The sequence below is a fragment of the Vulpes vulpes genome, chromosome 10, assembly GCF_048418805.1.
Source record: "Vulpes vulpes isolate BD-2025 chromosome 10, VulVul3, whole genome shotgun sequence".
NCBI lineage: Eukaryota > Metazoa > Chordata > Mammalia > Carnivora > Canidae > Vulpes > Vulpes vulpes.
In genome coordinates, this window is record NC_132789.1 from 98,808,325 (window position 1) to 98,835,291 (window position 26,967).

Below are 26,967 nucleotides of genomic sequence, written 5' to 3' on the forward strand. Positions count from 1 at the left end.
CTGTAATATGGTGTTGTGTTAACGCTTGCATAAGATTAAAGGACAATAGTAAAAATAACCATAGCTACAATAATTTGTTAGTGAATACACAATATAAAAAGAGAGGCTTTTGGAGACTCAAAGATGATAAAAAGGCGAATTATGACCTCAAAACCATAAACTGTTGGAGTAGAAGGTAGAGTTTTTGTATGAGATTAAACTTTAATACTTATCAATGTAAAATAGACTGTTATATCTATGAGACATTTTATGTGAGTCTCATGGTAACCACAAAACAAAAACCTACAGTATTAGAAAAGGTAAAGAGAAGAGAATAAAGCCTACAACTATGGAAGTTACCAATTCACAAAGAAAGAAGCAAGAGAGGGAGAAAGGAACAAAGGACATGCAAAACAGCCAGAAAACAATTAATACATGGAATTAGTAAGGTTTTACCAATAGTGACTCTAAATGTAAATGAATTGAATTCTCTAGTCAAAAGGCATATGTGGCTGGCTGGATTAAAAAAAAACGACCAAACTATATGGTGCCTACCAGAGATTCACTTTAGCTTTAAGGACTCAGAGTGAAGGGACGGAAAAAGATATTCCATGCAAGTAGAAACCAGAAGAGAGCAAGTATAGCTATATTGATAGCATACAAACGATGTTGAGCCAAAAATGAGAAGTAGAGACAGAGAATGTTATTACATAATGATAAAAAATTCATTATTACATAATGATGAAAGGTTCAATTCATCAAGAAGATGTAACAATTATAAATACATATTACCCAACATTGGAGCATCTGAAAATATTAAGAAATACTAACAGACATTGAAAGAGAATTAGACAACAGTTATTTAATTTAATTATTTAATAGTGGGAGACTTCAGTATCCACTTTCAACAATGGATAGATCATTTAGACAGAATATCAACGAGGAAACATTGGACTTGAACCATACTTTAGACCAGATAGACCTGATATAGAGCATTCCATCCAACAAGAGCAGAATACATATTCTCCACAAGCACACACAGAATGCTCTCCAGGATAGATCATAAATCACAAAAGAAGTCTTCATTTTGGGTATCTTTTCTGAGCACAGTGGTATGAAGCTAGAAATCAGTAACAGGAGAAACTAAAAAATTCACAAGTGTGAGGAAATTAAACAATACACTTCTGAACTGCCAGTGGGTCAAAGAAGAAATCAAAAGGGAAATAAATATCTTGAAGAGAAATATACCACACCAAAATCTATGGGATGATGCAAAGGCAATTCTAAGAGGAAAGTTTACAGTGATAAAGGCCTGTTAAGAAAAAAGATCCAAAATAAGCAACCTAATTTTACACCTCAAGGCACTAGAGAAAGAACAAACTAAACCCAGTGTTAGCAGAAGGAAGGGAATGACAAAGGTCAGAATAGCAATAAGTGAAATAGAGACCAGAAAGACAATAGAAAAGGTCAGTAAAATTAAGAGCTTGTTTTTTGGAGTTTTTTTTTGTTTTTGTTTGTTGTTGTTTTTGCAAAGGTAAAATTGAGAAACCTTTAGCTAGATTAAAAACTGGAGACTCAAGTAAATAAAATCAGAAATGAAAAATGAGACATTACAGTTTATACCACAGAAATATAAAGATCATAAGAGTAGTCTCTTGTAAGTGCACTTATATGTTAATATAACCAGAAGAAATGGATAAATTTCTAGAAAGATGCAGCCTGCCAACACTGAATCATGCAGTAACAGAAAATCTGAACGGAACAATAGCAAGTGAGGAGATTGAATTAGTAATCCAAAAGGTTCCCAAAAGAAATATCCAGGACAAGAGGCTTCACTGATGAATTCTATCAAACATTTAAAGAATTAACACTAATCCTCCCACTCTTCCAAAACATAGAAAAGGAAAGAATACTCCCAAACTTATTTCGTGAGGCCAGAGTTAAAACTGATACCAAAGCCAGATAAGGACATTATAAGAAAAGAAGATTACAGTCCAGTATTGCTGATGAATATGGATGCAAGAATTCGTATCCAAATATTAGCGAACTGGGTTCAGCAGCACATAGAAGAATCCTACACCATGATCAAGTGGGATTTATCCAGAGGATTCAAGGATAGTTCAACATCTGTGAATCAGTAAATGTGGTACAACACATAAATACAATGAAAGATAAATACTGTGTGATCATCTCAGATGCTGAAAAAGCATTTGGCAAAATACAGCATCCTTCCACAAGAAACTCTCAACAAATCAGGTATGGAAGAAACATACATTAATATATTAAACCTTAGTTTAGTAAAGGTCATCTATGACAAACCCATAGTTGACTTCATACTCAGCTGTGAAAAGCTGAAAAGTTTTAAGTTCAGGAACAAGACAAGGATGCCCACTCTCACCCCTCCCATTCAACATAGTCCTGGAAGTCCTGGCTGAGCAGTCAGGCAAGAGAAAGAAGTAAAAGGCATTCAATCAGAAAGGAAGAAGTAAAATTGTCTTTGCAGATGATATGATTTCAAATATATGGAAAATCCTAAGATCCCATAAAAAAAAAAACCTAGTAGAACTAATCAGCAAATTCAGTAAAGTTCTAGGATGTGAAATTAACATGCAAACTTGAGTTCTACACACTAACAATGAAATATCTGAAAAACAAAACAATCCCATTTATAATAGCATCAAAAATAATAACGTACTTAAGGAATAATCTGAACCAAGGAGGCAAACAATCTAGACACTGAAAACTACAAGACTTAGATGAAAGAAATTGAAAAAGATACAAATAAACCATATCCTGTGCTCATGAATCAGAAGAATCACTATTGTTAAACTGTCCATGCTGCTCAAAGCCATCTATAGACTCTGTGTAATGTCTATCAAAATCTCAGTGGTATTTTGTTCAACAAATAGAAAAAAAAAATAAAAATTTTATGGAATCATGAAAGACCGCAAAGAGGCAAAGCGATCCTAAGAGAACAAAAATGAAGGCATTACACTTTCTGATTTCAAACTGTATTACAGAAGTATAATAATAAAAAGAGGGTGGAACTGGGATAAAAATTGACACATGGACCACTGAACAGAGTTGAGAGCCCATGAATGGTATGGTCGGTTAAACTCACAAAGGAGGTGAGAATATACATGGGGAAGAGATAGTTCCTTCGATAAATGATGCTGGGAAACTGGACAGTACATGCAAAAGACTGAAACTGGACCATTTCATTATACATGCACAAAAGTAAACTCAAAATGGATTAAAGACCTAAATGTAAGGCCTGAAACCATTAAACTCCTAAAAGAAAACATAACCAATATTTTCTTCGACAACAGCTTTCACAGCATTTTTCTGGATATGTCTCCTTGGGCAAGGGGCAACAAAAGCAAAAGTGAACAACTGGAACTACATCAAACTATAAAAACTTTTAAACCATGAGAGAAGCCCTAAAACAAAAAATGAAAAGACAATGTACTAAATGGGAGAAGATACTGACGCATAATGTATCCTATAAGGGATTAACATCCAAAATATAAAAAGAACTCCTACAGCTCAACACCAAAAAAACAATTTGATTAAAAAATGGACAAAGGGCCTGATTAGGCATTTTTTCCAAAGACGGTATAGGGGCCCCGGGCAGCCACAGGTACATGAAAAGATGCTCAACGTCACTAATCATCAGGGAAGTCAAAGCCATAATGAGGTATCATCTCACACCAGTCACAATGGCTAGTATCAAAAAGACAAGAAATAAAGGACAAGTGTTAGCAAGGACAGGGAGGAAAGGGATCTTGGGTGCACTCTTGGTGGGTGTGTAAGGTGGTGCAGACACTATAGAAAACACTGGGGAGGGTTCTCAAAAAGTTAAAGATAGGGCGATCCCTGGGTGGCTCAGGGCGTGATCCTGGAGACCCGGGATCGAGTCCCGCATCGGGCTCCCTGCATGGAGCCTGCTCTCCCTCTGCCTGTGTCTGCCTCTCTCTGTGTCTCTCATGAATAAATGAAATCTTAAAAAAAAAAAAAAAAGGTAAAGATAGAAATAGTATATAATCCATTAATTCCACTGCGGGGATTCTAAAAGAGACCAAAACTAGTAATTCGGAAAGACACATGCACCCTGTGTTTATCGTACGTTGTTTACAGTAGTCAAGATGCAGAGGCGGCCCAAGTACCCATCAACAGGTGACTCGGTGAGGAGCCGTGGTGTGTGGATGCGGCAGTGTCAGCCACGGAAAGGCAGGCAGTCCTGCCGTCCGCAGCGACACGTTTGGGCCTTTCTCAGGGAAGACAAATACCACAGGATTTCGCTTATATACGGAACCTGTAACACAAACACACACACACACACACACACACACACACACACACACACACTCAGCTGGAAGCCGTCTCTTAATACGGAGAACAAACTGGTGGTGGTGGTGGTGGGGGGGTGAGATAGGTGAAGAGGATTAAGAGGAACAGACTTGTCGCTGTGAAATAAATCAGCCGCACGGATGAGAAGTACAGGTAAGGAGCGGAGCCAGTGACAGGGTGGGACGTCCGGCAGATGGTAACTGCTCGTACCTTGGTGTGTCCTGCGGACCGTGCACGCTTGCTGAGCCACGGTCATACGCTAGAGGAGACGGACATGAACAGGCCAGCTACCCCTCCGTAAAAAAATAATAGGAAAAAACATTTCCAACAGACAAAAATTGTGTCAGTTGGATTTTTGTAAGTCCACATCACTTTATCATGATCCTAGGGCTGCTTATCACTTTTAAAGCCATTTTGTGATGAACCTTTTGTTAAAGTGAATCCTTAGGGGATTTATGTAAATGCAGATTTTGCAGTGTTTCTCCAGGGGAAGCCAGCTGATCCTTTCTTTCTTTCTTTTTTTTTTTTTCTTGAGCTGATCCTTTCTATGGTACCTTGAAACACATTTGAAGTGAGTCTTTACCTCGTCTTTTAATAGATGACTGTTAGAATATGGTTAATTGGGAAGACCTAGAAAATATCTAGGTTTCCCGGCAAATTTTTGCTTTAGGACTTAGGGATAACTGTACAGGAAGAGCTAGATTATTGAGTCCTTACTCTCTACCATGCACAGTTCTAGGTGCTTTATAGACTTGTAGTTTTTTAATCCTCACAGTGGTCTTATTAGGTAAGGTGTTATTATTCCCGTTTTATAGATGAGGAAACCAAAGCTCAGACAAATGACATAATTTGCCCAAGGTTTTACAGGAGCTGGGATTGGACTCTGTGCGTCTGACTCCGAAGCCTGAACACATTTCCCTGTGAACTCACACTTTATAAGTGGCAGCTGGATTTGCAGGAAAGGTTACTTTGTAAATGATTCATTTTTAAAGTTGTGAAGTCATTGATTATTTGAATAGTTCCCCTCCCAACCCCCGTTTGGAGTTGTGGGTATATGTGTGAGATCAAAAAAAAGGCTTTCTGTAGTATTTTAAGAATTACTGGTTTTACCAGTTTCTGGAAAGGAGTTGAGGGTGTAAAATGGTATGATTTGGTCCCCGGGTAAACTGCCAGAGAATTGAGGGCTATCTATATTATAAATCAACTTTGTTTTTTTAAAATAATGGTCATATGTTCAGACTGAGCAGCATTTAACATTTCTTTGTTTAGTTTTCAAATAAAGCAGGTTTCCCTCCTTATTCCATTAGGTTTAGAAGTGTTTTACGTTCAGGGGTGTGATTCCATAACACCATGTACTTGATTTATGTCATCAATAGGTTTTACGTATTTCAATACTGAAAATCTTATTACCATATAAGGAATACAATGTTAACTCAGGAGCCCCACCGTGTAATACAGAGGCGGGGCAGCTGTCGGATACCCCGCTCTCCTACCTGTGCCTCTACTTTCTTATTTATTTATTTATTTATTTATTTATTTATTTATTTATTTATTTATTTATGATAGTCACAGAGAGAGAGAGAGAGAGAGAGAGAGGGGCAGAGACACAGGCAGAGGGAGAAGCAGGCTCCATGCACCGGGAGCCCGAGTGGGATTCGATCCCGGGTCTCCAGGATCGCGCCCTGGGCCAAAGGCAGGCGCCAAACCGCTGCGCCACCCAGGGATCCCCTCTACTTTCTTATTGAAGTAGAGACCACTTCCCCTGAGGAGCTGGTTTGGGTTTTGTTGGTTCTTGCCTGGAGGAAATACAGTTGTTTTTCCTCAGTCTTAGGTTAGATTAAGAAAAACCTCCTCCTTTTGAAGCAGTTTGAAGCTGGATAACACAATGTCGGTGTTAATGGATTTTATTTTTAACCTCCCAACAGAGCAGCATTTTGCAGATGTTGTACTTAGTGAGGAATTTCTCAATCTCGGCATCGAACAAGTGTGCAGCTTAATCTCAAGTGACAAACTTACCATTTCCTCGGAGGAGAAGGTAAGTACATTTTTCTTTCTGGTATATAGTGATGGAGTACTTTTCCTTTTTTTTTTTTTTTTTAAGATTTTATTTATTTTATTCACAAGAGACACACACAGAGAGGCAGAGACACAGGCAGAGGGAGAAGCAGGCTCCCTGTGGGGAGCCCGATGCAGAACTCGATCCCAGGACCCTGAGATCACACCCTGAACCGAAGGTAGAGAGGCTCAACCCACTGAGCCACCCAGGCGTCCCTACTTTTCCTTTCTTTATTTCACTTTGTTTTGTAACTTTGTGACCCTCTGTGTGTAGCAACAGCCAGTGATCTTTGATCTGGAAGTTATTACAGACTCAACTAGTTGACTTGTTGATTGTGCAGATTAGTTTCTTCAGGCCACAGGAAATGCCCTGAATTGCTAGATACACCAAGAACCAGCACACCTTAAACTGAGCCAAGTCCTTTTGGGTGCTGGGTTTCTTCCCACAGTTAGATGCCTCTAAAAATTACGACCTAAATGCCATATTTCTCAAACCAGAGTAGTTTCACCATTATGTGAGTGGGAAGAAATTATCGGGGATAACAAAGTAATAGCTTGTTCTAGACTGAGCATTCCTTTTTCTTTTTTTTTTTTAAGATTTTATTTATTTGAGAGAGTGTACAGCAGTAGGGGAGGGGCAGAGGAAGAGGGGGAAGCAGACTCCCCACTGAGCAGGGAGCCCGATGCGAGCGGGGCCTCCGTCCCAGGACACCACGATCGCGACCTGAGCCAGAATGAGGACTTGGCTGCTTAACCGACTGGGCCACTCAGACACCCCACCTGTACCTTTCATATTGGTGGAGAAAGAATCTTCTGTTAGTGACTTTTATTCTTTGGGTGGGTGTTATATTCAGGAATTGGGGCACACAAGCTTGTGAACACACTGAGTTTGGAGAAAGTGAAACTGTTTTTTTTCTTTGTGTGCTTTGCGTTTAAGGTTGTATGACCTATAGCTTTATTCCTCAAAGTTATCCATCCTGCCTGGGCATAAAAAGACACATTTACTATTATATTTACCATGTGAAAAAAAAAAAGATGTGAAGAGTGGTTGTTAGATGTGTCATCTAGTGCTTGAGAAATATAGAGAGGGGGAAGACATTGCTTTGCTATTCATATTTAACAGACACGTATTGAGTCCCTAATGTGGACCAGACGCTGTCACAGAGTCACAGCTACGGAAATGTTAACAAAATAGAAATCTTTACGCCATAGGTTGAAGGGACAACCATTGGGATGAATAAATGATTAACGGAATGCTGCAGAGGGTATCGTAGGAACATTTCATCATTCCTGGGTTGGGGATGCTGTTAGCCTGGCTCAAGTTCTAAAAAAGTATATGAGTTTGCCGGGGAAGTCAGGATGAGTGGGCGTGGGAAGGGCATGCCAGGTAGGGGTAGAGTATGTGAATGTAAAAAGGGTGTGAAAGAATAATTGCATTAAGTTGGTTCAATATGTTTAGAGTCTAGAATATATATGTTTGACAGAGCGGTAGGAGATAGATGGGAAGATGGCGTAAAATGTCTTCTCAGCTGTCTTAGAGAACCTTGACTTCATCCTCGTGATGAAGAAGAGCCTTTAAAGGGTTTTAAGTGGTAGGAGAATGCTGTGGTAATACCCACATAATAGAAATGGCATAAAAGCTGTCCGGATTTCCTACTGCTGCCCAACAAGCCACCCCAAAGTGTATATAGTGACACAAAACATTAGCCACTTTATTATACTCACCATTCCGTGGGCAGAATTCACTCAGGGCACGTTGGGACAGCCTGTCTCTGCTCTGTAGTGTCTGGGCTTCAGCTGGCTTGGCTTGAATGTCCAGAAAGACCAGCAGCGTCTAGAGAGACCAACTGGTCTAGAGAGACCAGCACATTGGGACAGCTTATCTCTGCTCTGTAGCATCTGGGCTTCAGCTGGGTTGCCTTGAATGTCCAGATTAGCCATACTGGAACTTCAGTCGGTCTGCACATGGTATCTTGTGGGTCCAGAAAATCCACATTGGCTCCCTTCATTCACTTGTCCAGCTCCTGGGCTGCAGATTGGTTGGTATCTCTTTCCACTTCTGTCCTCTAACCCTCTCCCCTTCCCTGCCCTCCCTCTTTGGGGCTAGTTTGGGCTCCTCATAACATGGTGATCTCAAGTAATCAGACTTCTTGCGTGACATCCCTCTTCCCCCAGATGAGCATTGTAAGAGACCCGACTGAAAACTGAAAGGCTTCTTATCAACCCAGCTTCGGAAGTCACGCAGCACTGCTTCTGCTGCATTTTTTTTTTTTTTTTTGTGACACAGGGCCAACTTAGAGTCCCTGTGGCGGGTTCACTGCATAAGGTGTGGATACTCAGAGATGTGGTTTATTAAGGGACCATTTTGGAGACCAGCCGTCACGGTGGTAGTGTGCTGATTGAACCCAAAGTGGGGCAAGGGTCAGATAGAGGAGGATGTTGAGGTCATACCAGTGAGCAGTAGGGCCTGACCTAGGATGGTGGAGACAGGTGGAGAAGAGAGAGTAGAGCTGAGAAATAGTAGACAGAATTGACAGGATCCTTTCTATTTCTAGCACCCAACACATACAGGTACTTTGTAGATACTTGCTGACTGAATGAATTAAAGAGGCATGTTAATTATAATGTAGATTATTTTTTTACTTTCATGCTCTATCCCGGCATCAACAGAAATATTTTTTTGTTCCTAATAATCCAACTACCTATTATCAGGCACTTTCTACAAGCCTTTAAAAATTATTGGATTATGTATTCATCAGTCAGGAAGGAAATTATATAGTCACGTACTGTCTTCATATTAGCTCATTAACGTTTTCATAGGTGTATGTTGTTAAGTTGTAATGCCCTTATTATTTTGTTTTTAATCTACTATTCAAAAATAGTATATTTTAATATATTTCATTGTGAGAAAAGAGAGTTCATCTATTCTGCAGACAATTAATTAATTAATTAATTTTTTCTGCAGACACTTAATTTAGAAGTGTATGGCTGACATTTCTTTTTAAACCTAAAGAAAAAGCCCAAAATAGTTGTTTATGAGGGTATGTGATATTCATTCAACAGTATCACTTTGCTTTATTATTTTGGGCCCTTTATTCCAAAGAGACTTGAGACTTAAATCTTGGTAAGCAGAACCATCTTAGGAAGGTTATCAACAGTGAATTAGATCATGTATTGTCAGATTATCACAGCTACCACTTAAATTCAAGGAGATTAGATAATATATTTGGTGAAATGCTTAGTAAAATACCAAATGAAGAACACTTAATACATAAAAGTGCTGAAGGTACTTGCTAAATTAAAAATAGAACTACCATATGATCCAGCAGTTCCACTTCTGGATATATTCTTCAAGAGACGTCTGCGCTCCCATGTGCATTAACCAATGCAGCATTCACAATAAACCAATTCAAAGATTTCTAAATCTTTGATTTCTAAATCAAGATTTCTAAATCGTGGCTATTGTGAATATACACGATTTAGAAACAACCTAGTGTCCATCAGTGGATGAATGGATAACAAAAATATGATACACACACACATACATACACATACACACACAGGAATATTATTCAACCATGAAAAAAGAGAAAAATAACTGCCATTTGTGACATCATAGGTGTGCCTTGAAGGCATTATGCTAAGTGAAGTAAGTCCGGGAAAGACCAGTGCTGTATGAGGTCACTTATATGTGGAATCTAAACCGAACTCCTAGAAACAGAGTACAGTGGTGGTTACATGGGGTTCAGGATGGAAGAAGAGGGGAGATGTTGGTGAAAGGCTGCAGACTTCTAAAGAGTAAGTTCTGGGGAATGTACAGTACAGTGATTATATTTAACAAAACTGTATTATATACGTGAAAGTGGCTAAGAGAGTAGATCTTAAATGTTCTCACCACGGGAAAGAAGCGGTAATTATGTGACGTGACGACGGTATTAGCTAAAGCTAGGATGGTCATCATTTTGCAATATATAAATATATCAAATGAGCACCTTAAACTTACACAGTGTTATCAGTCAATTATATTTCAGCCAAGCTGGGAAAAAAAAATACTTTACTAAATACCGAATTAAAAGAAAGAAATGGACTGAATAGCTTTTTAAGTACAGCACGGGTCAGGATTTTGGAAAATTTGAGCCGTGTATTAAACTTGGATGTCTTAGCAAGAATTGTGTAGAAAATGTAATCTCATCATCCTTCATTCAGATGCCTTGGTACATAACTCATTACTTATTTTTCTTTTCCCCATATTTTCTGCAAGGTATTTGAAGCAGTAATAGCTTGGGTAAACCATGACAAGGATGTAAGGCAAGAATTTATGGCTCGGCTGATGGAACACGTGCGGTTACCTTTGCTTCCTCGGGAATATTTAGTTCAGGTAAAAGCATATGCAAAACCTGTGAATCCCGTAGCACTTTGTCACTGGGCTGACAGCATGACAGTGGTGAGACCTACGGAATGAGATGCCCAGGGCACGGGACGGAGGACCTTAGAGGCGCCTGTGGCCCTTGGCAGCTGCTCCTTCTTTGGCCACTCCTCTTTCTTAGAAATTTGCTTCCCCCTATGTTTGATGTGGGCAAGCAAATTCTAGAGCTTCTGTAGGCAGGACTTATGGTCACTTACACATAAATAAATGCACCTGTGACTCTGTGTCCCTGCTCTGCATCGTCTTTGCTTTCCTGTTGATAGCGTCTTCTGATTGCCCTGCAGAAATGGAATTTTGACATTTGACGCAAATACTATTTAATTGTACTTCATAGTTTTACTGTTACATGCATTTGGTTTCTGTCTTTATTTCTAATCTGAGGGAAACCAGGTTATTTGAAGTAAGTAGAAATAAATGGATTTTAGCAGTCTGTGAACAATTTTGAATTTATTTTTTTTATTAGCATCCTGCCAGGAACATTTCAACATTCTTATAATTGAAACTATTTAAGGAGACATTTTATTTTTAAAGATTTTATCTATTGAGAGAGGCAGAGACACAGGCAGAGGGAGAAGTAGGTTCCCTGCGGGGAGCTCAATGCAGGACTCGATCCCGGGACCCCAGCACCATGACCCAAGCCGAAGGCAGATGCTCAACCACTGAGCCACCCAGGAATCCCAAGGAAACATTCTTTATTAAGAGATTCAATCTGAGCATTTTAGGATTTCTTGAAGCCTCATTATTTGTTGTGATCTGCATAATCATTGGCACTCCGCTGTTAAGAAAATGAACAAAAAAACCTGTCCTGCATTTGAGGTCGGGAATAGCAGGGACAAGATTTATTTGTGGTGTAGGCATGTTATAAAGCACTTTGAATCCCTCTCCTGGATATTTTATTTGCCTTTTTGCGTTTGAAAAGTGACTTTAATTTATTAGTATTGCCTACTCCACCTGAAGGACTCATTATCTAAATTTTTTTTCTTACTCTTTGGCTTGATATTTTAAGACAAGAAATAGGTGAATATACCAGAAAGAGAGAGAGAGAGAGACAGAGAGAGAGAGAGAGAAAAATAGGTGAATATGTGTATTATCTAAAGATTATTCTATAGCTGATGTTAAGGTATTTAATTTTGATTGCAGCTCTTCTCTTGATTACTTACATATATTTTTCTCTGCAGACCAGATATTTGAGCATGTTTTTTTTTTTTTTTGGCTTCATTTATTTTTCTTTTAGTGATATTTATAAGCTTTCCTTTGTAAGGAAAACAACTGAGCCAGACCGGATGATTTTTGTTTTGTTTTTCCCTCTTCTTTACTTCTGTTTCTTTGCCAGTTTTATCATGAAATAGTTGTCCCTGTCATGGGGTATGTCTTATTTCTCCCTGCAGAGGGTTGAAGAGGAAGCATTGGTCAAGAATAGCAGCGCTTGCAAAGATTACCTCATTGAAGCTATGAAGTATCATTTGCTGCCAACGGAGCAGCGTATATTAATGAAGAGTGTCCGGACCCGACTGAGGACACCCATGAACCTTCCCAAAGTAGGATCTATTGTTCACACTTGTTATTACTTCATCTGAAAGGCCCATAGAGAGGCTGTTGATATTTTTACTCATCTGAATTTCCATGTGCCTGAGAATTCATTGTAGTGTATATAATTCAACTTCTCTATTGGGCCTGTGTGTGGCAAGGGCGGGGGGGGGGGGGGGTTGCTCGGTTCATTTAACCTTTATAAACTGCATGTTGTCACTGTTCTGGAACAGAAAGCAACTGATTTTTGTCCTTTCTGGGTCCTATTAGCTTTAGTTCTAGTAGAAAGGAAAATCTGAGTACGTTACAGAGAAAGATTTCTCTGTAAGCTGTGTGTTTAGACAATAATTGAAAACCGAGTGTTTTCACAGAATTACCTGTTGGGTTAAGGTTGGCGAACAGCTCATTTGGCTCACTTCCGCCCTGTCCCCTGTTGTATACTGCGAGACAGTTGACGCACACATCATTGGTAGTCAGGTCAGGGTAGCTCTCCCCTCTGTCGTCCCAGATTGCCAGCATTCCCATTGCCCTTGTGTGAAAGTTCATACTCTACTTTTATCTTTTTAGTTGAAGCCATTGATGTTTTACTGATTTCATTTTCCTTACAGAATAACCCCACATTTCCATCTCTGTTTGCAATTTCTTGTGCTCTTTTTCCATCTTCCCGGTACCAGAAGACCAGCGCGTTATGCATCATTTTGTATATGGTCTAATCAGAATGATCCATAATATAATGCTTTTATTTATGGATGTGTTTTTAGCTCTTGTATGCGTGTGGGGCAATGATGGATTAAGAAATAAGAATTAATCTGTTATCCATTGTTTTCTTACGTCATCTTTGGTTGCCACTCTGTCCTTTCTATTAAATTATGTCTTTTAAATTCTTTCACTTAATGCTTTTACTTAGTGTTTTTTTTTTTTTTCAAGTTTTATTTTTGGAGTGTACATTTTTAATTGCTTCAGATCTATATTGGTATTGTTTTTCTGTTCTGCCCAGTGTTAATACCAGTTCTCAATTTAGACCCAACTGTGTATTTTGCCGAGTATGCTATTTACTCCTTTTTCTAGATCATTAGTAAATATTTTAATTTAGAATGGACCTCAGCACTCTTCCTGGTGACCTTGCTAGAAATACCCACTCGCTGACATAGTCCATTTGTGGAAAATTTCAGTCCATAAGATTATGTTTATTATCTAAGCCAAAAATAAGTAATTTGGCCTGTAACATCCTGTGAGATTCAGGATCGAATAGATTCAAATTTGGTATGACTTTTTTTTAACATCTCTCTGCGTGTTACTCATCATTTTGTCGTCTCCTAGAGGTTCAGATGCTTTTCCCAAAATATTCTAAATTTTTACTCAGAATTATTATCACTTAAAAGGTATTTACAAGGCATTCACTTCCTACCCTGTTTTGAAAATTGGTATTTGCCGTTTTTAAATTTTCTGATCTCTCCTCAGTTCTCCAAGATTTTTCAAAAATAATTGTAAGTGGCTCAGTAAGTACATTAGCTAGTTCCCTTAACACCTTAGTATGCATGCCATCTGGGTCTGCTGATTTTATAAATGTTTACATTTCCAAATACCCTTTTACCTGCTTTTATAAATAGTCATCTTTTTAAGTCTACATCACTTCATATTTGTCCATATTATTTGGTGTCAGTTTTTGTTCTTTTAAAAGAAAATTTATAAAAAGTGTTCATAGTCTTAGCCCATTTAAATTACCATTTCTTTTTCTGCTAGTTTTTTCAGCATCCTTCTAACTAGTTTGTTTTAATACTTTTTTAAACGTTCCATATTTGTAAAAGTACTCTTCTTATATATTCCCTCTTCTGACATCTTTAGCTTTGCTGTCTTTATGCTGCAAAGACCTTTAGAGTGAAAACTTAACTTTCTTCCAATATCTGGAATAAACATGTCACTTTTGGAAATTTTCTTAAGAGTTCTTGGTAAAATCCTACAAGTATTTTATTTTTTCTGGAGTTGTGCTCATCTGTTCAGTTATATTGTTTCTGGGCTTTTCTGGTTGTGGCTTTGGAGGGGCCCTTCCAACTCTATACTTCAGGATTTCTCAATTCTTCAGATTTTATTTTGTGGTGGGTATACTATACGTGAAGGTTCTCATTCATTCTACTCTCTCAGGTGGCCAGGGAGGGGAGCAGGAGACATGGCAGGGGGCACTGAGCTCCACTGTTGCTTTGACTGTGCATTTGCATGATCCCTTCTCAAAATTTATTTACCTATATATATTTTTGAAAAAATGCTTGCATTGGATGCTCTTTCAGCAGCACTGTGTGTCATCTTAGAGGGGTTATATTCAAGATTAATTCTGAGTAGGTAGGTAAGAATGGAGCAAAGATTAATTTCTCCTGGTTATATATTTCATAGTAACGATCCATTTTATCATAGTAATGATAAGTCAAATCAGACAAAATGTGGTAGCAGCGCTAAAGAAACTTTTGTAATGTCTCAGTAATATTTCTGCCACGACAGTGACTTAGTACTTTTTATATTAGGCTCTGATTCTGTGGACTCACACAGATTTGCATGAATGATTCTTTTTATACCTCGGATGTTAGTTTTGCATTTCCAGTAAGCAATATTGGGTTGTGTAAGGCATTCTTGGATCTGGACATCATAATGAGAAGCTTTGTTTGCTTACTCTACTTTGTTGCTTCTTTTTCACTTTGGGATGTGTTTTTGTTTCTGTTTTTTTTTTTTTTTTTTTAACAAATGCTATCATATTATTCCCGTGTATGTATTCTTTTATATTTTACACTATCCGTTGAGATTTCCAATTGGAAAATTATAAAACTTGATTTTTCAGGAGACATTTTCTAACTAATATTTAATAGGTGAGGAAAACGAAAAAACAAGGTTTAATCTACATTTTAGGATGGTTACTTGAATTTGTTTAACTCCCTACCCCTTGTCTTCCTTAAATATGTCACATTTAACTTTTCCATACAAAAAAAAATTGTTTCTGTTTTCTGTTCCTTTACATTAGTTTAAGTAGTTTGGTGTTTTCAGATGAGATCACATGTCTTTTACAAATCACTGGGGTGTCAGAGCCATGATCACCCCTTTTGTTGGTTAGTAGCACAGTGATTTTTAGTGCAGTCTCTTGATCTCATATAAATATCCCATTATCCATCCTTTGTCTCTCTTCTCTCGGATTCCCAAATCCTCACCCCATTCTACTGTTCTTGGGTGAGTATAGGACAGATAATAGCATTGTTCTCTGTATTCGGTAGTGCATTCCCTTCCAAGCTCATTTTGATGTGCGGAAGGGAACTACTCCATGGAAAGCATGAAATTCAGTTTGAGACTCATGGAATGTAATAAATCAGTATTATTTCTCAAGGATTTTTTGAAAAGTATTCCCTTCAGAGACTTGTTCCTCAAGTGATCTTCAGAGATGTTAACCAAGCCTCTGTTAACTGTTGCTTAACTGCCGGGCAGTGTTTAGACGTTAAAACGCTGATCTATCATGTATAAACACCTGGATACGGGGTTGATCGTTCTGTTGATCCTACCTCTGTGGTTTTACAATCTTGCCCTCTTTCCCCTTTGGGTGGTAGGGGGGAGAGTATTCCAGATTTTCTTCGTTAATTCTTCCTTTTACTTATTTTCACCAACATTATCTGAAAAGAATCATGTTATTGGTCTCTGTTCAGTCTTCTTGTTAAGACCGTTAAAATACCTTCTACTCTCCAGTTAAAAAAAAAAAAAACACACACTAAATTAGGCTTCTTTTTGGAAACTTGGGATTTACTCTGATTCGGGAATCATGTCTTCTCCATACTCCTCTCTTTCTGTAGTTCTGAGTACAGGTAGGTCATTGCTCAGTCAAGGTTGCAAACCTCCCCTTTCTGTATGTATGAGTCATTCCATCTTCTTTTGTTTTGATTTGTTTCCTTTGAACATCTGTTTTCTCCTGTCATCACATCATCTTTCCCGCAAGGTCCTTGCCTTTCTTTAAAGTTTTCCATACGTGGTATCATTGACTTTTATGTTCTTCCGGTTTGATGGCTGTAGTTTCAGTGTTGCCAAAGAGCGCCCCTCTGTACTCCGTAAAAGACAAACCAGTGACAGCTAAACTCCATCTGTCTCTCGAGGTTCCACCCCCTTCAGGAAGCTTTCACTAAATTATGGCAGCGTTCCATTTTCTGATCAGCATTAGCGATTAATGTCTACGCTAATCGTATACCTTTTTGGTCATACATAATTGTATATTGTTCTTGAATTACTTCGTGGGTCTTGTCTCCTTAGTGAGATCTATAAGCTCTTGGGAGGTAGAGACTATGTCTTATATTTCTTATGTGTATGACACCTAGCACAGTTCTGGACAAATACAGATGATGGGAATTTAGTAAATAGTTGTGGGATTGAGTTGAATTGAAGAAACTTGTAGACCTTGTTTATTCTCAGCACTAGCCTATTGTACATTCATTCATTCATTGTGGTTTCTAGTATCTCCAATATCTGTCCTTTAGGTTGGTTTATTTGTGTGGCATCAAAAGAGGTCTCTACTTGAGATCTAGGAATGTGTGCTCTCTTGTGAACTCTAATTCAGTTACTTTCCCTTTTTCTATAGTTTTTTTTCCCCCTTTATCCATGTTTCTTTTAATACCTTCCTGTCCTTTTCATCTCACCTACCCACTATCATGAATTTCACTCCTATCTGTTCTCCTGGATTGTGGAGACCTAATCCCTGGTCCTGAAAGCCAGGGTCTAGTTTATAGCAAGTCCTATGACATATTGCAGCCTTGCCAGTGCTGACTGCCTGCTGTTTTTTGGCTTTAATACTGCTTTTGCTTGAAGGATCAGAAACTTATTCCAGTTTCTGAAATCCTTATTTTTGACTAAATGTGCTAGATAATAGAATTGTAGTTCTAACATGTGCCCCGTTTGTTGATGTTTCTTAAGTGTTGATTAGGTGGTTGTTTTTCCCCAGCTCACCCTACCATCTTCATCCTAACACTCTCCACATCAAAGTCTTTGTAAGACATTTTAAATCCCTCCATATGCCATAGTTGTTTATTCAAGTGCTTACATTTCTACCCTTACAGTTGATGGTGGTAGTTGGGGGCCAAGCACCAAAGGCTATCCGAAGCGTGGAATGCTATGACTTTAAAGAAGAGCGATGGCACCAAGTAGCAGAACTACCTTCCAGGAGATGTAGGGCAGGTAAGCGTGATTGCGTTGTGGTCCTTTCTCTGCTGCTGGATCGCTGGGAGCTTCCAGTTCAGGTCTTATTAATTAGAAGAATCTTTATTAGAAAAGCTTTGATTAAAATCCATGTGTCATTCATGACCCCAAGACATCATTAGGCATAGTCACTCAGTCTTCATCTTTACATACCTTTCTGGTTCTCTAGTTAGTATGAGGTGGCATAGCTAGCAATTTGCTGGATATTTTCCTGGTTACCTTTACTGAAGTGCTGAGAAATGATTCTTTTAGGTTGGGGCCCTTCATGCTAAGAGATTCCTGACTTAGCTATAATTCACGGTTAGTTGCCTTCTTCCAGGCATGCATTTTATAAATATTTGTTGAAATAGACCTTATTTTTTTTTAAATTTTTATTTATTTATGATAGTCACACAGAGAGAGAGAGAGAGGCAGAGACACAGGCAGAGGGAGAAGCAGGCTCCATGCACCGGGAGCCTGACGTGGGATTCGATCCCGGGTCTCCAGGATCGCGCCCTGGGCCAAAGGCAGGCGCCAAACCGCTGCTCCACCCAGGGATCCCGAAATAGACCTTATTTAGCCAACACTTCAATCAGAAAGGCGGTTGTAAACTCTGAGGGTTCTTCCTGGAACTTAAACATGGGTTCATAATTCATAGCTCCCGTAGCAAAGTGGAAGGTAGTACTTGGGCAGTGTGTCTTGGTGATTGTTACATGTCAGCATCGAGGTACCTCACTGGTTAAGAGCTGTTTAATATTTTGGGGCCGGGGACTGGATGTAGTGTAGCTTTTGCTAATTATGATTTAGACATTAAAATTGTTTTTGATCTTACGTTCTAAACAGTGCTGCGGGGAATCCCTTTATGCATACATCGTTATGTACATGTGCCAATATATTTTAGTGGGATAAAACTCTAGAACTTAATTCCTGATTCAAAGGGTATCTTAAGAGGAAACCCCAATTATTGCTACCACTAATAGTAAAATATGAAGGTGCCTGTTTCCCTGCATTCCCAACAACGCCTCGTGATTAAATGTTTTGACTTTTGCCAATCTGGTAGGTGGAAAATGTTATCTCCTCTTACTTTGTACTTTTATTATGAGGAAGGTTCAGTGTCTTTCTGAATTGTTAGTTTATGATTTTTGCCATTTTTTATTATTTTATTGATTTGACAGATACATAGTAAGGAAAATAGCATTTTGTCTATCATTTGTGGTGTGAATATTTATTTGTATTAATCTTTTCTCTTTTGATTTTACTTGTGTTATTTTCACCGTGTAAAATATTTGCCATTTTATGAGGTCCCTGTACATCAGAGTTTTGCCTTTGGACTTAAGGGTTTGTTTCTTCTATAGAAAAGTCTTACTCTAAAGCTATTTGTGTGTGTGTGTGTGTGTGTGTGTGTACATACACATATGTTTCTTATTTTTTAAGTTAAAAGATTATTTTTGAACTTTTTATGTTGAAATAGTTTTGCAGTTAAAGAAGAATTGCAAAGTTATTACAAAGGTTTCTGATAGTCATTCCTTAATAACATCTTACACACCTATGATACAGCTATCAAAATTAAGAAGTTAGTATTGATATACTACTATTAGCTAAACTACGGACTTCATATTTTATGAGTGTTTTTCACTGAAGTCCTTACTCTGTTTCAGAATCCCCCATTGCATTTGCCATATATTCTTAGTCTCTCAGCTCTTTACAAGAGCGTCATAGTCTTTCCTTGTCTTTCATGCCCTTGATTCTTTGGTCAGGTCTTCTGAAGAACGTCTCTCAGTTTTGGGCGTGATGTTTCCTCATGATTAGATGGAGGTTATTATGACTATTTCTGGTGATGTCAACCTCAGTCAATCACCTGGTTAAGATGGTATCTGCTAGGTTTCTCCCCTGAAACAACATTATATTTTTAACATATGAATTTTTCTAGTACTTTGTTTTACTTTTTATATTTGTATCAGAAACATCTAGGGGATCCCTGGGTGGCTCAGTGGTTTAGTGCCAGCCTTCAGCCCAGAGCGTGATCCCAGGGTCCTGGGATCGAGTCTCGCATCGGGCTCCCTGCATGGAGCCTGCTTCGCCCTCTGCCTGTGTCTCTGCCTCTCTCTGTGTCTCTCATGAGTAAATAAATTTTAAAAATCTTAAAAAAAAAGAAACACATCTAGACTTTATTTTGATGTAAGAAGTAAGATGTGGAATTTGTTTTTTCAATGGTAGCCAGTTGTCTGAAGACTATATGGGCTAATCCAGCTGTTTCCATTCATTTGAAATGCTGCCTTTATCATACACTAAATTTCTACATTTACTTGATTTTATTCTAAATATTCTACTTAGGCATCAACACAGGGCAATTATCATTATAATTACCGTGTTTTATGATTTAAGATGTGTTGGGACTAGTTACATGACTGGTGATGGGACTTGCTTCTTTCTTCAGTAGATTTTTAACATTTTCTTGATACGCTCCTGTATGTCTCTTGGCAGGTTTATTCTTAGGTATTTTATCTTTGTTGTTACTGTTGGAGCCTTCCATGATATTTATAATTAGTTTACTTCATATCTGATTCCTGATCCAGTTTCCTTTTCATTGCACCATAAGTCATTAGGCTGGGTCCATTCTGAAGTGCACCTTTTATGAGTAAGCTTGACCTTCATCGTGCCCTCATGAAAGCACAGTATGCCTCCCCACCCACTTCAGATTAGAGTTGATGCCCTTTAACTATGGAATTTGGCCAAATTATTCAAACTTCTTTGTGCTTCCAGGTAACTTTGGGGAGTATCTGCTCTTTTAGTTCACTCCTTCTCTACCCAGAGTGTTTGGACTCATAGCTTGAGTCATTTTTCGTTTTCTTCCTTGTCGCCTGAACTACCCTAGCACACTACATATCTCTAAGATACGATAGATTTTTGTTTTGTTGTAGAGAAAAGAAAATGAACATTGCAGTGGCCCAAATTTCCACAGGGAACACTCCCCACTGTTCCTTGTGATTCGGGATATAGGACATTTTCCTGCTGAAGCATACTGCCTGCGGTGTCCACTGCTCACTGGCCACCCAGGCCTTCCCCGGAGATCTACCACATTTCCTCCATCCAGGGCACTCAGGAAGGCCAGGGGTTACTCTTCATCATTCATTAATTCTCTGCCTACTTGAATTGTCTGTTGCCCACAGCTCTCCTCCGACACTTGAGATCTACCAAGAAGTAGCTTGAGTATTCATTTCCTCATTGAGTCCCTGGACTGGAAAGTCTTTCCTTTCTGTGATAGAAAGCTGCCAACACGGGCAGGCTTCATGTCACACGAAGGACTGCGCATCCGTACATGTTTTGGGAGCTGGGGTATAAAGCACCAGGGGGCGAGACAGTGAGCGGTCGTGGTACATGCTTCGTCTGATGACATCATATGAAACATCGAGCTGTTCAGCACTTAGGACTGGTGATTCCTGATCTCCCAGCTGGATTCAGAGGACTCTGAGGCACAGCGCCTGCCCCCAAGCCGAGCAGTGACATAAGCACTACAGAATTTAAGAACGATAAAACTTTGAACACTTTAAAGTGATGATAATGATGCAGACTGCGGATGAATTACTGACCCCAAATATACTGTCTAGCTACTATTTGCCCTCGAGGCTTCAGGAGCTACAGGCAGGCCCTCCAGGCTAGGGTGGTGCGAGGAATGTAGAACTTTCACCGGGAGCAGAGGATCAGAGGGGCTTCTCAGATCAGGGCAACCGCGGAGAAAGCTTGGAAAAGTGAGAAGGTGATTAAAACCCAGAGGCTCGCGGGTTGCTTCTCCATCCAGGGATTGCCTAACCTCTTCACTAGCTCAGGGTCTGCAGACTTCTTCAAGGACCGGAGAGTAAGTATTTTAGGCTTTGTGGGTTGTACGCTCTCCGTCCCAAGTCAGGTGCCACCGTAGTACGAAAGCAGGCACCTGAGCAGCTCAGCGCTGACCAGCCGTGGCCTCCCCGGAGCACAGCCTCTAGGTTGCACGTTCGTCCCTAACTGCTGCCTGTCTTTTGCAGGGATGGTCTACATGGCCGGGCTGGTTTTTGCTGTCGGTGGCTTTAACGGCTCCTTGAGAGTCCGCACCGTGGATTCCTATGACCCTGTGAAAGATCAGTGGACCAGCGTCGCGAACATGCGAGACCGCAGAAGCACTCTGGGGGCCGCCGTATTGAACGGGCTGTTATACGCCGTGGGAGGCTTTGATGGCAGTACAGGTGACTTCCTTCTGGTCTTTTCTGTCTTACATTAGAATTAACGTAGAGTCCCGTTTGGGGAACAAACTGTGACAAAATTCAGGAGACAGAGGATCCCTGGGTGGCTCAGCAGTTGAGTGTCTGCCTTCGGCCCGGGGCCTGATCCTGGAGCCCCAGGATTGAGTCCCACGTCGGGCTCTCTGCATGGAGCCTGCTTCTCCCTCTGCCTGTGCCTCTGCCTCTCTCTCTCTCTCGAATGAATAAATAAAATCTTAAAAAAAAAAATCAGGAGACATTTGAGTGTTTTAACAGGTATTGTAAGGATAAGTTTAAAAACTCCATCAAAACTTCTGTTGACTAGTGTTGAGAATACGAAGTATGTAACTTTGCTTCTCTATGCGTCACTGTCACTCCTCTTACCGCTTTTAAAAAGCGAAGTGCCAGCTGGGTGGGAGCCCTGCGGCAAAGAGGCTAATCCTGTTTGTCATGTAATTGATATGTTTACATTCCATCATTTTCCTCTTTTACTTTAGCCCCATTTAACAGACCTGAAGTGTTTCTCCCTGATACTACACAGAAAAGAACGCTTACCTCACATTCTTTGGGAGGAGGAAATGAAGAGCACTGTGCTTTATTTCAGGTTTATCATCCGTGGAAGCTTATAATATAAAGTCTAATGAGTGGTTTCACGTGGCTCCAATGAACACGAGGAGGAGCAGCGTGGGCGTCGGCGTTGTCGGAGGTGGGTGCTGACACTTGTTTCAGGTGAACATTTCCAGGCACGTGTAGCCTCTTGATTGGTAGGAGTGATCCTTCCAATCCTCTGAATACCAGTTTTCCAAATGGGCAAGGAAATGATCATCTAAAAAAGAAAAGGAATAGCCGTTGTAAATTTTATTTATTTCTTAAAAATTAGCTGGTCTGTATAAACTAATGTATGTGAAGCCCTCGTTCCCCCCCCCCCCCCGCCCCCCGCTTCTGTCATCCTCCTCTCCCTCTGTCCTCTTCTTCACCCCTTTCTTTTCTCTGTCTGTCTTCATGACCCATATAAAACTGTTAACTGATCTTAAAACCATTGTTTAGGGAACAAATCAAATGACACGTGCAGAATTTTACTTCTGGAGAAGCTGTTTCACATTTCAGAGGATGGGTTACCATCCATGGGTTACTTATTTATATCCTGCTTTGTCCACCAATGGAGCTTAAGAAAGGCATTAACAATTGTTTTTTAAAGGTGTGGGTTTTTTTTTTCTTAATTTCTTTGGCAGATTTGTGGGTTCTCACTCCCTCCCCACTATGGGTATAATTCTTTGACTAACTTTTCTTTTTAAACAGCTTTATGGCGATATAATTTACATGCCGTGCAATTCACCCATTTAAAGTGTACAATTCAGTGTGCACCCATCACCACAATTCATTTTAGAACAAGAAGCAGCCCTACTCTCCTTGGCTGTCCTCTCCATCCTCCCCAGACCTCTCAGTAGCCACTACTTTACTTTCTGTCTATATAAATTTCCCATTTTTGGACATTTCATATTAATGAAATCATACGGTATGTGATCTTTTGTGACTGATTTCTCTAATTTAAAATAATGTTTTCAGGGATCCCTGGGTGGCGCAGCGGTTTAGCGCCTGCCTTTGGCCCAGGGCGTGATCCTGGAGACCTGAGATTGAATCCCACGTCGGACTCCCGGTGCATGGAGCCTGCTTCTCCCTCTGCCTATGTCTCTGCCTCTCTCTCTGTGACTATCATAAATAAATAAAAGATTTAAAAAAAAAAATAATGTTTTCAGGGTTCACCTGTGTTAGAGCCTTCACTGCTACCTCATTTCCTTTTATCGCCAAATAATATTCCACGATATACTGGTACTACTAGGTCTTGATTTAACTATTTTTCCCCGACTTACTAAGATTACCAACATACTCAATTCTGTTTCCCACGATGTTGTTCACTTACCAAATAGTGTTATCCAAGGATGCAATGAGTGTACTTCCTATTTCATCATTCAGATTTATTGATGAAAATGTTAAATTAATTTCATACACACCCTGCAGACCTTCATAATATGGTCTGATAGCTCCTCCGATCACCATTAGGCAAGATCTTCATAGTTTATAAAAATCAATAACAAAAGGGAAATTGCTGCTGTGGATGAAAATATGATGTAAAAAGATGGCTTCTTATGAACCTGGCTTTCTTTGTGATTCCATGTTTAGGTTTGCTCTATGCTGTAGGGGGGTATGATGGAGCTTCGCGTCAATGTCTTAGCACAGTGGAATGCTATAATGCTACAACAAACGAGTGGACCTATATAGCAGAAATGAGCACCAGACGGAGTGGAGCCGGTATGTGGGAAACTCATTTAAGCAATTGGAGCACGGAAATGATGGAAAAGAATTAAACAAGTGAAATGACTCATTGGCTTCTCTTCATATTACCAGAAAACATATTATATATACACTGATCTTAATGAGACTGTTAAGTGTTTTTTTGAATTATGCAGGTAGTGGTAGATATATTTAAATATCACTTTGTAAAATGCCTAAGTGCAATATTAAAGGCCACTTGTATCACTTAATTATTTATATTGTTTGGCATTCCTTTTAGTTTTTGTGCTTAGTCCTTATTGAACTTAATAATCGAGTCTCTTCGTGTCCATGCCTTACCAGTTTTGTGCTTTCATACTGGTTTGCTTTTACCATGAAAGTTTTCAAAGGATTATGTTAAAGGACTTTCCCTCTCTGTGTTTCACCCTCATAGTATTTTTATTTTATTGGACATACCTTTTTCAGAATAATAGTTCTTATTGAGAATCTCATTTGCCAATTCTATTCATTTCCATTTCTTAGACTGTAAGCCTTAATATTGACTTCCTTTTACAAGTCATTCAAATAAACCCTAGTGTGTCATAAATTCCTTGTCGCTTTTACTATAGTTTCTTTTTTTTCTGTGTTTTATAGGTGTTGGTGTGTTAAACAATTTATTGTATGCTGTTGGGGGTCATGATGGTCCTTTAGTACGAAAAAGCGTTGAAGTGTATGATCCCACCACCAACACATGGAGACAGGTTGCAGATATGAACATGTGCAGAAGAAATGCAGGTATCTGTCTATCTTACGATTATGAAATTTATACTGATTTGTATTCTGCGTTTTACTGGTATTGCCGTATATGTTCATTCTTCTTTTACTGATTTGGACTTTCTAATAGATTAGCTCTTTAAAGACTGAAATTTATGTAGTAATCCTATATAGTGAATGCCTGGCATAATGGCTACTTTTTGTGATAATATAGAGACTAAATTAGAGGAAGAGCCCTCTATATTTGATGTTTAAATTCATTCATTCTTATCACAAATATTTGTGAGTGCATATCATGTACCATGTACTAGAGGTCCAATTCTCAGGAAATTTAGTCTAGTTGAGTAAATATTTATGCCAGGTTAAAAGCTAGTTGTTTATCTGAATCTGAAGCTTGAAGCTTACCCTAATTTAATATAGTTCATGATTTCTAAAATTGGAAAAGCTAAAATAGCAACATCAACAAGTAATTTTTTAAAAAGACTTCTTTATTTTAGAGAGAGAACACGAGCAGTGGGAGGGGCAGAGAGAGAGAGAGAAACCCTCAAGCAGACTCTCCGCTGAGTGCAGAGCCCGACATGGGGCTCAATTCTAAGACCCTGAGATCATGACCTGCGCCAAAACCAGGAGTTAGATGCTTATTCGACTGAGTCACCCAGGTGCTGTTGAAAGCAATTTTAAGAAAGCTGAGGTTTTCAAGATTAGGGAACTAACTGCTTAAAAAGAAGATCCATGGAAGAGAAATAAAAACAGAAAATACATTCAGGATAGCTAAATAGTCTTTTCAGGAAATGCTAGTCATCTTTAAAATGCCACTATCTTGGGCACATGGGTGGCTCAGTCAGTTAAGTAAGTGCCTTCAGCTCAGGTTATGATCCCAGGGTCCTGGGATTGAGCTCTGCATGGGGCTCCCTGCTCAGTGCGGGGTCTGCTTCTCCCTCTCCCTCTGGCCCTCAATCTCCAGTTCCCCTGTCCCTGCTCATGCTCTCTCTCACTCACTGCCTCTCTTTCTCAAATAAATAAAATCCATAAAATAAAATAAAAAATAAAATAAAATGCCATTATTCCCATAGTCCAAAATAAGTTCCTCATGATTCTCAAACTCACTGTCTACTACTGTATGATGTACGATGCACTCTCCATCCCTCTCAAAATGCTCTTCGTAATTTCTCTTTATTTTAAAAAATATTTCTAATTAAGTTAATGTGATTATGAAGGGAGACTAAGTATGTAGGACTGCAAGGACCTTTCCCCTCATCCAATCAATTATATTTGGTGAGGTAAAAAAATCTCTTGGCTATAGATAGTCTCATGGTAAAACCCACAAATCTGGGCCCTAAATAGAATAAGTGCTTGACCCCAGTATATATTAGGTTAGATAAGCCACAGTAACATGTTCATGTGCCTTGCTGGGTTATGAAATTTATTTGCATTTTGAGCTTTCATTATTTTCCTAAAGATTGGAATAGTCTGAATTTTTTCCTCTACCTATGTTTTATTGTTTTCAAATCAAAATGAGCTCTTTTCTTCTAGCTAAAAGAATAAGGTGGTAATTTGTAGAACTGTCATCTTGCTATTGCTTTTTAAGCAGTTGAACTACATTAAAATGGTATGTTTGCTTCTTGTCAAGAGACTAGAATAGTAACACAGTTGAGTTTGAGTATAGAGAAGATCCATTGCATTAGCACAGAAGATACTATTGCTAGTGCACTTTTAAATGTTGGATTGAGATTTGGACCCATTACTTTGTTATGTTAAAAATCTACAAGCATCTATTAGTTATGTTAGCAAGACCATTTACAAAACTACAGAGACCCGTATGTGGGCAGTATCCTTCTAGATGTTTTGATGCACTCTGGTACCGGTTAGCTCTGAACCTTGTTTAAATCATTGAAAAAATATATAGATATGCTTTTAAAGTACACATTAAAATAAAGAGCTTTTACAAGGTGTTTATTGTTTGATTCAAATTTCTTTGTAAAAATTTATGTTTAAAAAATAGTTGCATAAGTCTACAAAAAATATGTGAGAGATTCTTGTTCATTGCAACATCATTGATAAGAAAAAAAATGAAAATGACTTAATATCAGCAAAAGGCAAATTATGGTATTATAGATGGACTTACTAGCAGCCATTAATCATTACGTAGATCTGTATTTA

The 26,967-nt window shown here is 39.0% G+C and overlaps 1 protein-coding gene and 1 long non-coding RNA gene across 2 annotated transcripts in view; one reads left to right on the plus strand and one right to left on the minus strand.

Moving 5' to 3' along the window:
* The window catches only part of KLHL2 (kelch like family member 2), a 99,063-nt gene that overhangs the window by 68,965 nt on the left and 3,131 nt on the right, over positions 1-26,967 (plus strand). The window contains exons 6-13 of the mRNA XM_072724990.1: positions 6,255-6,364; positions 10,646-10,762; positions 12,199-12,348; positions 17,410-17,527; positions 21,550-21,747; positions 22,367-22,468; positions 23,944-24,072; positions 24,688-24,828. Coding sequence (XP_072581091.1) covers positions 6,255-6,364; positions 10,646-10,762; positions 12,199-12,348; positions 17,410-17,527; positions 21,550-21,747; positions 22,367-22,468; positions 23,944-24,072; positions 24,688-24,828 — 1,065 coding nt within the window. The remainder of the gene's footprint in view (positions 1-6,254; positions 6,365-10,645; positions 10,763-12,198; positions 12,349-17,409; positions 17,528-21,549; positions 21,748-22,366; positions 22,469-23,943; positions 24,073-24,687; positions 24,829-26,967) is intronic.
* LOC140594258 (uncharacterized) lies at positions 16,918-22,011 on the minus strand. The gene is made up of 2 exons (XR_011995002.1): positions 18,099-22,011; positions 16,918-17,900 (listed from the first exon to the last, which is right to left on the minus strand). It is a non-coding gene; the product is annotated as an uncharacterized lncRNA (long non-coding RNA).